Source organism: Dermacentor silvarum, chromosome 9 (assembly GCF_013339745.2).
Source record: "Dermacentor silvarum isolate Dsil-2018 chromosome 9, BIME_Dsil_1.4, whole genome shotgun sequence".
NCBI lineage: Eukaryota > Metazoa > Arthropoda > Arachnida > Ixodida > Ixodidae > Dermacentor > Dermacentor silvarum.
Window position 1 is genome coordinate 127,127,153 of NC_051162.1, and position 12,233 is coordinate 127,139,385.

Here is a 12,233-nt window from a genome sequence, read left to right on the forward strand (position 1 = left end):
TAATTCTATGGTGGGCGATGAGTCGGCAACTTGTGCTTGACAGAAAGCGGCCGAATTCAATGACGCTCCCCACGCCATTCACTTGATTCACTTCGACGAACCGAACTACTTCAGGAGGAGCTGCACTTCGTGTGCAGTTTGATGGGGGGCTGCATTGCAGCAATCCACACTATGCCGTTAATGTCACCATGCGCAAGCGTCGCACAAACCGATCTACATGGGACAGTGTGCTGTTGCAGGCACAGCCTCAGAGATCCATCTGCACAAGCCGCCAGACCTCGGAGGCCTTGTTGCGGGAGCGGAGACCATGAATGCCATTCATAGGCTCACATTCTGTACTAAAGTCTAATTTGTGGTACTGCCCAATTGATTTTACTAGGCCACTGCTGCCACAAAGCATATCGGTAGTAGTAAACCTTAGTGGGATGAGGGACAACTATGGCAAGAAGCATGTTATTTTTGCACCATGACAAACCTGCTAACCAATCATGGCATTAAAAGGCAGGTAGGCGAGAATATTCCAAAATAAAAGTATGTTCGGGCTAGACACACCTAACTTGCTTTCTAAAATGCACTGGAAAACTTCACAACATTCTCTTGGGCGGGAAAGCACCAATGACTCTTCATACATCATAGCCAACAGGGTTGCCACGTATGCACTCTGAACGTGGTGAAATCAGTACAATTTGAAAAAAAAAAAAAAAAATTGCCATTAGCTATCATGGGGTATGTGTGTTTGTACCTTCATTCGTAGGCTTACCATGGAGATAGTGTAGTCGAAAAATGTGGCCTCATCTCGAAGATAATGCAGTAAAGAATTTAATCAGTCCAAGGCCCCCTCCCCTCAAGAGAGGGGCGACATGACAGAGTGCTATGCGCAGCGACTTTGCCCCATTCTCACCTTCAACTCGCTTAGGAAGACATTGTCATTGATCAACGTTAACGAGAGGTTGAATCACCTTCCAACTTTTTTTGTTTTGTTCTTGTGACAGCTGTGCCAGATTAAAAAAACATCCTTCGCGCAGCATGCAGATAAACTTTCGATTTCAACAAAGCTCTGCTGTAACACCACGAACACTGCACGGTCTTTTGCATGCAGACTTCGATACTTGGCTCCTTCGGTACGAACGTGCACACTGAGGAAGAACACAATACAATGGCAGAAATTCACTCTCGATTGACCGGTGTTCTTAGAGGATGAACCTTCAAAACTAGTCGGGGATGAATACATCTCGTCATTTTATATGCCAGGCTAAATTACGCATTATACCATGTCATGTTTTCATACACTAGGCTCCCCAATTTTCACGAAACTGCGCTACTGCGGTGACCAATGTTTTAGGCATTTGAACAAACCAATGTTTAGAAATGTGATGTTCCATATGTAGACAGAGTTTCAAAGTGAGGAAGATTAAAATCCACTGTTCCTGTTGCCATGTTGCATTCTGCCTTATTTCTTTATAGACTAGCTTATTACGCATACGCAAGATTCTGCGACAAACAGCTGCAGGGTGCGACATCACAGAAACACAGCAGCACTATGATCAGCTTTGGTGCATGCAAGGAAGCCGGCCATCCTCGCTGAGCGATGGTGCGCATAAGCTTGTGACACAGCTGGCACTAGACAGACTTTATGACAAGCTTCAGTGCGCCATCACTGTCGCAAGCGTGCCAGTAGTAGTAGTCTTTAACGGGACGAAGCACAACTAGGGCAAGCAGTGCGTTCTGTTTGTACCATGAAAAATCTGCTTGCCAACCTCGAGATCAAAAGGGAGGGAAGTGCGAAATAAGATTCTACAATAGTAGTGGAGCGAGCAGATGCACCCCTCAAGTTTCCCCTACAGCTCTCGGCAAAAATCCCCAAATGACGTCATTCTTGGCATTGCCCTCAATGTTGCCTTGAACTCTGGTACAGCTGAAGAGCGCCCAGGACTAGTACGGTCATCGTGGCACTGACAGGGACGCCACGTGGGGCCGTAGTCTGAAACGTTCGCCTAGGCGAAATCAGCGTGCGCGCTAATTGGCTGGTTGAGCAAAATTGAATGACGTCGGGCTCAACCACCCAATCAGCTCATCCAATTTTGCTAAAACAGCCAATCGGCGCACGCCTGAAAGTGAAAAAAGAAATTTCAGCCTAGGCGAACGTTTCAGAATACGGCCCGTGGTGAACTCGGCATATTGCGACAAGCTCCACTGTCATGCATTGTCAAAAACCAAATTATAGGTCAAACTTTCAAAACTATGGACAAGGTTTAGTAAGTTTTCTGGCCATTTGTCAATAGAAGACTGTCAATAGAAGTGGCAGATGGGTAAGAATAGGCCGAAAGTCAAATGTGTCCTTGGCTGCACATTTTGTGCTTACATTCCGTGGTGTAGGTGGCACCCTTATTGCCTGCACCAAATCAGGAGAGAAACAATCGATAACTCAAAGGGAAGCTCGTTACTTTTCGAAGCGAGATCAGGATGCCTTTGAATGCGCACTTATAAAGCGAGGTACAACAAGGAAGAAGAAGCATGTGCTCACTACGGTAAAGCTAGGGGAACAATGAAACATGTTTTATTAGAATGAGAAGATATCTGCCCAGCGGTCGATTTAGGCTCCTCTGGCCTTCTTAAAGCCCTTAGGTACAATAGCAGGGGAAAAGTAAACATGTCCTCAATAGAGATTAGTAAGAGGCAATTGGAAGTTTGGTGGCAGATAAGTAGGGGAAACAATGGAGGCTACAAAAACGAGGTTCCCAAGAGGTGTTCAGAAAGTTTGATGGGAATTCTTTGCGTTTTTTTTGTTTAAACATGGGAAGGACATTGGGCAAAATAGGAGCTTGGTGGCGCAACCCACCACCCCGTTTTAAAAGGACACTCATAGCATCCATCCATCCATCCATCCGTGACTTGCAGCACCCCGTCTGGTGCCAGGCACAGTGCATTGATGACATCACTATTTTTTTTTATGAAACTCTAGCCAGTCGAGCTTGTAGAGACTACACGAATTCACTGCTTTAATCTCGCCACAGCTAAATACAAGGAGTGAACAGATGATTTATCCAAGATAGGGGCTTCACTATCACTAGCAAGAGGGTGTCAGGTGCAAATGAAATCAAGTTTAGGTGTATGTTTTTTTTTTCTTTGGTGCTCATGAACACTGAACAAAAGCCATATTCTTCTGGTTTAATTGCACATAAGGGCAGCTGACAATGGACTTTCCCACAATTCTGAGACCGAAACAAGTCGGGGATCGTGCAGAACGTATAGCAAGGATGGATTACAAGGACGCCAAAGGCCAACATTCAAGGAGTGGGAAACAAACTTTATTTGTACACATTCAATGAAAAATTGTGAAGCATCTTTCTACGCTGCTAATTCTTGGAGCTAAGTAGCTGTTGAGTAGGACACACGTTTGAAGCTCTTCAGGTCACTTTTCTAGGTTGACAAGTGACATGCATTGTAATGATGTCAAACACCTTTTGGCATGATGGTCTGTAGTGTCCGATTTCAGCCAAAGCTACTTGTGTTAAAGCCAAATGGCCGAAACTTACTTTCTGCCAAGCAAATTTCTAGTTCTTGAGACTCAAAAATGGAGCCATGACGGCTGCGGCGTGAACCAACTAGCAAAAGAACAAAATGGTGGTAAGGCTACTGCTCGCTTGATCTGGCTTTGCCTAGCTCCACGATGGCAATGGTGATTTAAACAAGCCGGTCGTTAGTGGCTGTGGACACGAGACATTGCAATCATTTCCCGAAATATATCCTGGATTGTTTACCAATAGACAGTGTCCATGGCATAGCCTCTATGCAGAGTTCGTTAGTCGCCAATCGATACTTTCGACACACTTGATTATCTGGACAGCTCCACGACACTGGCACTAGCCCCATAGGACAACTCATAAGGACACCCATATCAGGACTACTCAAACTTCGGACACCTTACCACGTACCATGCGACAATTCAGACTCCAACTGCATGACCGCGTGCTATTTGGCCACCAAATCTAGCAGAAATAGCGATAGTTTCTGTTTGATACATCTGCGCCAAAATCATCACGAGACATTGCAATCATTTCACAAAATATATCTTGGATTGTTTACCAATAAACAGTGTCCATGGCATAGCCTCTATGCAGAGTTCGTTAGTTGCCGATCAATAGTTTCCACACTTCATTATTTGGACAGCTCCACGACACTGGCACTAGCCCCATAGGACGACTCATAAGGATGCCCATATCAGGACTACTCAAACTTCGGACACCTTACCGTGTACCATGCGACAATTCAGACTCCAACTGCATGACCGCGTGCTATTTGGCCACCAAGTCTAGCAGAAATAGCGATAGTTTGTTTGATACATCACCGCCAAAATAATCAGCCATGCCGCCGGCGCCTCCTTGAAACTAAATCTAGCGAAACATAGTTGATGTAGTAGTTGCCGATGAAGATTTGGTGCATGCACTCACTAATTTAATGTATTTGTAGCGATGCCTTCCGCTAAACCCTACAGACATCACTATTATCATTCACTGTTCCTGGCGACTAAACCTGTTGATAATGCATGCATAAAATGCACATAAAATTACGACCACAGATTGTCTAGATAAAAGGCAAGCATATGTGCATGCAGTAACAAGTTGACAAACTTGGGCCATATTGGACAATCACTTTTGAAAATATACTTTCATTTCCATGATATTTCGTGCAACTAGCACTGGACAGCGCTGACGGGCAGTAGCATTTAAGCAATGTGATGAAACAGCGTACTTGGCATTTTGCCAAGAATGCCGTTGCAGATGTCAATGCGTCATGTTGCGCTAGACATGCCAAAACGAAGGTATCCCTGAAAATGGCAATCCGAGAATACTGCACACATTTTCGAACACTTGTGGAATAAAGTTACTTATTTCCGAGCGAATCCGGTGTTTTGGACTCGTGGTTATTCAGATGTTTTGGCGTTCCTCATCGAGTCCGAATTATTGTTTGGTGACTCACTTTGAATGTTTAAAAGTCGCCCCCAACCCCAGTTTTCAAGGAATTCAAGGGTCACACTTATTTTCAAGGAGTTTCAAGGGTTTTCAATGATGTGTACGAACCCGGATAAGCACATAAAAACGAAAGACCTAACAAGTATCTTACAATAGGGATTTCGAACATACCCCAAGATTTATCACTCAGAGCAAAAGTACAATAGCACACACAATTAAGAAAGAGGTGCATACAAATGGAACATTATTAGCAAAACACCAACCAGAACAAATTCACATGGTGCATAAAGGGACAAATGATTTGCTCGTGTTAATGCATCATGCCAGATGTCTTGATTCATTAACAGTTCTGGACATGGCTTCAGCAAAAATTGGTATGTTCTAACTTATACTGCACTTTTGGCAAACTGCAACTGCCTTTACGACAGAAGTTCAAACAGATGTGAATCTGCACTGATCCCACAGAAGTTGAAATCTCAGCGTAGTTTACAGGCACGATACGGCATGCGATACAAAATTTGCAAACGTGATAACAAGTATGAGCAACATGCAGAAACAAAATATCACAGCATTAAATTTCAGGCAGACCTATCCTAGGAACACTCGCCAAAAGGAAACTTGGTCATAGTCTGCCGAGCGCTCTTTGGAATGAGAAAGGCTTTTGCACTTGATTTTTCTAAAATGTCTCCAAAATACAACGCTGCTTAATTGAAGAGACTATTGTTGAACCACCTCCTTAGTAACACACCTTAGAAATGTGCCCGAAGAAAATTTACTACTGTAAGCTTTTTAATGTGATCCTGGAAGATATCCAGTGCAGAAAGCTGGCCTCCACCTGCCAGCTTCTCTCTCTACGGGTTACAATGCATATCAGGCAGACCAAACGGCAGGCAAGCACACACCGAACAGAACTCGTCGAAGGAGATCTTGCCGTCCTCGTCACGGTCGGCAAACAGGATGGTCTTGTCGACGATCTGCTGCAGCTGGGCCTCCTTGAGGTTGTTGCCGACCATCATCTTGAGCACCTGGAACAGCTCCCCATTGGAGATGAAGCCGTCGTTATCCATGTCGTAAATCCGGAAGGCAACTGGAAAATGTGGATGGGTGCAAAACGTCAGCGCAACAACGCCTTGGACTGGGGCTGCACTTGTGGATAGCCATAATGGGTTACCACCCCTTCAAACTGCTTGTCTCAGTAGCTATTTCAGTTCAAGAAGAATAAATTCAATGTTTCAGTAGGCACTCCTTGCAGAAACCTTTTGCACATCTCCGCGAAGAGCTCAGTGGTGGGCCAGCACATGACAAACAGGTCACCTGAAGGCGCAGACGCCATTTGGCTTAGGAGAGATACACACCACAATCCCATATGCCCTCAAACTCAAAAGCAATCTATTACAATATCGGAACTAGCGAATACTGGTTGAGAACTTCGACTGGGAATTCCCAAACACAAGTGATACAAAGCTATGAACTTAATCTGTCAAAAAGAAAATAAAAATTAATGAGGTTATTCATAAGTGGACGACACTATAAGACAACATAACTAGTGCAAAAAAAACTTTCCTGAGAATTTCAGTGAAGTATTTAACAATCCTGGATTGTTTAAAAAAAAACTAACTCAAGTTATAAAAAAGGAAGAACAAAACAGGTGGCAGTAATATCAACACATTCTTCTGCCCACGAAAGATGCAAGGCTACAGACAGGAAAAATGCTCTGCAACAGTTTCAATGAAATCGCTTAGTTTCCAAAGTAACGAATATGGTACAGTTTCTATTGAGGGCATGACATCACACAATGAACACTGCCTCTGCGGCACGTTCACTCTTGCAACAATACATTTTTTTGGAGGGTGCTGCTTCATAATGAATGTAGGCTAAAAGTGTTAACACATGGGACACATTGCCATTCTTTAATCATTAAAAGTATTTCCCTGTCTTGTCTTTCTGCACTGGTAGTTGCCATCCTCGTCAAACACGATTACCAAAGCACTCCAAGCTACACTATAAAAGTGATGCACAATGCTGAACGTTTTGTGAAGGACTTACATCTCAGCTTTGACTCCTTGTCGCCTTTAACGCTAAATTGCGACACTCCTTGGATAAATTCTGCAACAGAGCAGAAGAAATGAGCCAACACATCAAGAAAACTGACCACGAATGCAACTGCATTCCCACTGCGTTCTAATGCCACAGTCGACTTGCACATTGGCATATGCACAAAATGAAACTCAGTTTAAAGACAAAACAATCGGACTGGAAACTTGAAAGCACTGGAAGGTATGGAACAAGTGAAGGCATCAAATCAGCTGGCCAACAGTCAGCTAACTCCCCCACACACATTGACAGTGTTCACAACGCTGAGAACAAGGGCCATATGTACCATAAACATAGCGTGCAAGTGTGGAAGTTTAGGCCAAGTTAGTAACAGTTAAATTCAATAGTGTTCACAGTACATAATTAAGAAAAACGAAGAATTCAGTTTGAACTACGGTTACAAAATTACGTTTAATTTTGCTCACTCTATGCATTCGGACGTAACATATTTGTGGCTTACTACTGGGACTGACAAGTTTAATTGCTGGGAGACTGCTGACAAGCATGCAGCTTATGTTTCGTATTCCACGTCCGCAGGTTTATTATACAAACGATACAAGTTGATTCCACAACAAATCTGCACTTGTATTTTAAGTGAAACATTGTTTACCATAATTACCTGCATACAATGAGACACAAAGCACCTTACATGGAGCAAGTTTACAATGGTGAAAGAAATAAAAAAAATAATTCTAGTATGTAAAGTAAGAGTAAAAATCCCTTAGACCCCTAAAAATATGAGTACAGCTAAATACCTGAATATATTTACAAAATGTGATGTGCTTTATTTAGAATAAAGCTTATGGGCCACATCTTACAATACTTTTTCATGTCATGTTGCACAAAGACATAAATACACAAAATGAGGCTATGTAGGGAAGCACTATGTCGAAATAGCAGGAAAAAAGAGGATTAAGCAAAAATGCACACACCAAATGTTTAATAGCTACGTTACCGGAAATAAAGAAAGCCTGGAGCAACGTCATGCCAACAGTTTAAATATCTTGGACATTAGCATCCACATTTCATTACAGACTAAGCTTTTAAAGAACAAAGTTCCACTTAGATCATAAACGGGACTCCGGTGAACTTAAGAGCTCAAGCGGGACTCTGGTGAACTTTGTTCTAAGTAGAACAAGCTTCTACCAAAGTAGAAATTTCCATGTTAGTTGGAACTAAAGTTGCACTTCAGCCAGGCAGTTCCACTTCAGCTTGCAGACGATTTTTAGAACGCTGTCATAGATCGGGTGGTGCGTCTTTCAATGAAATGAAGCGAAAAATCACCTTTGAAATCTACTTCCCCATTGCCGTCTGTGTCAAATATGTCTATTACACGCTGTACTAGGGGGTTTTGCTGGAGCTCTGGGAGGGACATGAATTCGTCGATGCTCAGGGATCCGGAATTGTCAAGGTCTAGCTTCTTGAACCTCTTGCCGAGCCTTTTTATTTCGTCGGCGTCGACTAAAAAAAGAAAAGGACACAGTGACAGTCAGGACTCTGCGGGCACTCAACTTTATGAAAGACCAGTGTCACTAGCTTAAATGCTACGCAAATGTTCAGTGACCTGAGAAAGCTTAACTTATGTCAAGCTTATCTGAGGAAGGGAAATCAGATGCAAATATTTCAGTTTAAGTAATAGATTATTCATGCAACGTGCGCAAATGACAACTTCACCAATAACTAAGCTTTTACAAGTTTTTGTACTAGCTTGCCATGACATTATGGACTTCATCTGTCTACATGGGTTTAGTTAACCCCACAAAGCTCTAAAACCATTCCATGTCACCAAAAATTAACATGCCGCCCTTGAGGGCAACCCAAACAAATACATTTGCTAACATTTATTTCTGGCTTTGGAGAGCACATTTGTACAAAAGAAGCAATAAAATGTTGCTTGAATAAAATATTATTAGTATAGTAATTCATAACTGCTCTAATAAGCTGCCAAAACTGAAATCTTGCTCCAGCACATAAAAAATGCCACTATGGGCTATTATGCTTAAATCTGAATTTTAGGATTATCAAATTCAGCGTAGCAAAAGTGATTGGGCTCTGTGGGGTTAATTGCTTATCAGTACAAATAAATTGCATTGCATTATATAGGAACAAAGGACATGATCTAGAAGGTTTCGTCAAGCTTTCCTGCATCATAATGGCTCAAATACAAGAAAATATGCTTTAAATTCTGTGACCTCACATTGATGTAGCAGCACTGCAGTTTTAGCGCGAAATTCGTAAAAAGAGAAGTTGCGCTTTCATTATTTTATAGTAAAAATAATCCTTTTCCTGCTAAATGGACGAAAATGGGATGTTTGAAGAATACTCTAGCAGCCTTAACTTATTCAGTGTTACCATTTGATGTCCTGTTAGCATGTTCAATACTATAGGCTTGAGCTGGTGCAAATGAGCACCTACTGAAAAACAACCACTATTTGTGAGCAGTGCCACTTTACAAATGCATTTTGATACAAAATGCATTCACCTGAGAGTCATAGAAACGTATGCTTAACACCATAACTGCCACAAAAGAATTAGAAAAATTGATGAAAAGTGCCAATTATTGAGAAAACCTGTAATTATTTTCCCACTTTTTCCTGATAAAGTACACCAGGTATGCCTATAGCACTTTTACTGCTCTTTGTCAAAGAAGAAATACAAAAAGACATTGTGTAATATTTTGTGTAAAAAATACAAAGTAGTACAACCTTTGTCACGATGAGTTAACTCGTCATTGGCTAACCCTTTGGCTACCAAAGATGGTGAACCGCCGGGTGCAACAACAGGGGCCATATGGCCATGGCCAGTGATTCGCCAGGTGGGAGGTATGGTTGGTTTAACGTGGCATGACCGGCAATATAGGCTATATACTTGTGCCTTATCTCCGGTGGAGGTTTGATTTTTTAAGTTTTAGTTGATATCTGCAAAATGCGGCAGCAGAAGTTTGCGTAGCGACCATAGGTGGCAAAAATTATCAGTACGGAGGGCCCTGCGCACGCATAATATTTAGTAGCAAATGGATTACCAGCCTAAAGGGGCCCTGAAACACGGTTTCTTTAATCGTGAGAACACACAGAACTGCAACACCTGTCAATGAATACATCCCTGCAGAAATTTTTGAAATGGATCTAATAATAATGGAGACATAAAGAATGCGATATTTCCTGTACCCATGCTTCAACATGACCAGGAGGAGCAGAGACGGTGATAGGATGGGCGGGACGCTTTGACAAACACCACTCTCCCCTTTGCTAGAAAATTGTACGGGCATGTGCATGAGTACGCAAGGCTTTTGGCCGGGAAATAACTCATGCTCATGAACTTCCCAAATGGCTGGTGTATTGGAGGCTGGATGTATTAACTCATGGGCAGAGTGTAACAGAAGGGGGGGCCTCAAACGAAGCAGGTGAGAGAGAGAGAGAAAGTGCCCTTTCATGCATAGCATAGCTGACATAGCTAAAAATAACATAGCTGCTGAACGACTCTTGTGTCATAAAATGTAAGAGGGTCACTTGCACGAAAAACGTTTCTGGCAAAAGCCAAATGCTACATGACTGGACTGCCAAGGGCACTAAACACTAAATGACAAATTACGAGCAACACTCACACGTTGTCATGCAGGCTTCAGCCGCGAAACCAAAAACAAAAGTTGCATTATCCATCTTGTTCCTGCTTTCGTTCAAAAGCTGTTTCATTTCTGATATTTTCCAATAATTTGTTTAGCAGATGAACACTAACAAGACTAGCAGTTGGGCATTGGTGAAATATTTGGTTAGTCTTAAATAATGGAAAATACAGAATAGTTATTTTTCAAGCACAAATAGTTATGTCTAATATTCAATTCGTATTTCAATATTTGCCTACCCCTAGTTTTTATTCAATGTTTAACTATCACTTTCCACTACATACATGTGCCTGCTTGATAATTTTCATGCTAACCACAAAAATTTTACGCTGTTTCTTTACTTGTAACATTGATGCTGGTTTTTATCATATCCTTGCTATAAAGCTGTTTTTAAATGTATTAATATAGGAAGTCCTGCCTGTAGTGCATAACTGTGAGAACTCCTTCTGCATATTCTTTTATGTAACACTGCTGTTGTATCTATAATATAGATATAGTGGTTGAGCAAGAAATCAATAACAGTAGTTCAGACATACCAAAACAACAAATGGGCAATATGAAGCCCTGTACAGCTACACACTACTTATCCCTTTCTGGTCCTCTGATGCACATTTTTTCAACGAAGCGATAATTTTATATTAGATGCATCTGAACAACAAAAGTCAGGAGAAAAAAAAAATATGCGCGAGTTTTTGGCAATAAATAAAAGGCTTTCCTTATTACCTAGTGAAAGCTCAATGTGTTGCAAGCAGCATGTGCTTCGTCAGACGTTTTAATTCACAATCATAATGGTGTGAAATATGGCTACAGAAGACCATTTTCATGCCACCCAAGGCAGGCCACATGCATCAGGCAGCAGGCTCCAAAAATAGAGCGCAGAGGCCGAACCTCAGCATGATGCAACATGTGGACACTTGTGAAATTTCAGAGAGCCATACTCATCCGCAGGACGAATTCCACAAATTATGGAATAAGCATTTGCTGACACTCACATTTCTGAAATTAGGATTGTCTTTCTCAAAGTCGGATATTACCTGAAAAATATTATTCCTACAAGAATCATTAGACCAGAAAGGGTTAAGAGTTGCTTTCTCTGTACCAAAACGTCAGGTTTGTGAGCATTTTTCATTCCTACCTGCAATTCTTTGATGTTTCAATTTATGTTTCAATATTGTTATAGCATGCAACGAGCTGACAGACACTAATTCATGTCTTTATGATGGTGCTACCATTACTGCAAGAGACACGTTGACTGTACCACCTCTCAACATGTCAGTGACTTCACAGTGCTCAAGGCTATGAACGCTGCTTTGAACTAAACAATTCTAGGAAAGTGTGGATTTGTTGAGGCAACTCACAGTTGGAGCACATCTCCATCGGGAGAGAGCTTTCGTTTCCCTGGAAAGAGAAGAAAGGAGCACACAGTTTTAAAGAGCAACAAACTTACGACCTATAATTAGCCATTTCTAGCTGGCTGACTCAATTTCCCAACATAGTAATTGCACGTTCCTAAATTGGGCTGGGAAGCTTAACCTTGTAAAATG

At 41.9% G+C, this 12,233-nt stretch overlaps 1 protein-coding gene across 4 annotated transcripts in view; it reads right to left on the reverse strand.

Annotated features, from left to right (window-relative positions):
• The window catches only part of LOC119464266 (calcineurin subunit B type 2), a 37,276-nt gene that overhangs the window by 7,098 nt on the left and 17,945 nt on the right, over window positions 1-12,233 (reverse strand). The window contains exons 2-6 of one of the 4 annotated variants that reach the window (XR_007463375.1): window positions 12,048-12,087; window positions 8,352-8,528; window positions 7,020-7,079; window positions 4,064-6,060; window positions 3,056-3,748 (exon numbers count right to left, since the gene is read on the reverse strand). Coding sequence is in view for 1 of the 4 variants with exons in the window: in XM_037725177.2 (XP_037581105.1) it covers window positions 5,876-6,060; window positions 7,020-7,079; window positions 8,352-8,528; window positions 12,048-12,087 (462 nt within the window). In the remaining 3 variants the exon portion in view is untranslated. Of the gene's footprint in view, window positions 1-3,055; window positions 3,749-4,063; window positions 6,061-7,019; window positions 7,080-8,351; window positions 8,529-12,047; window positions 12,088-12,233 lie in introns of those variants that run through there. The other 3 variants (XR_007463373.1, XR_007463374.1, XM_037725177.2) reach the window with 3 other exon arrangements.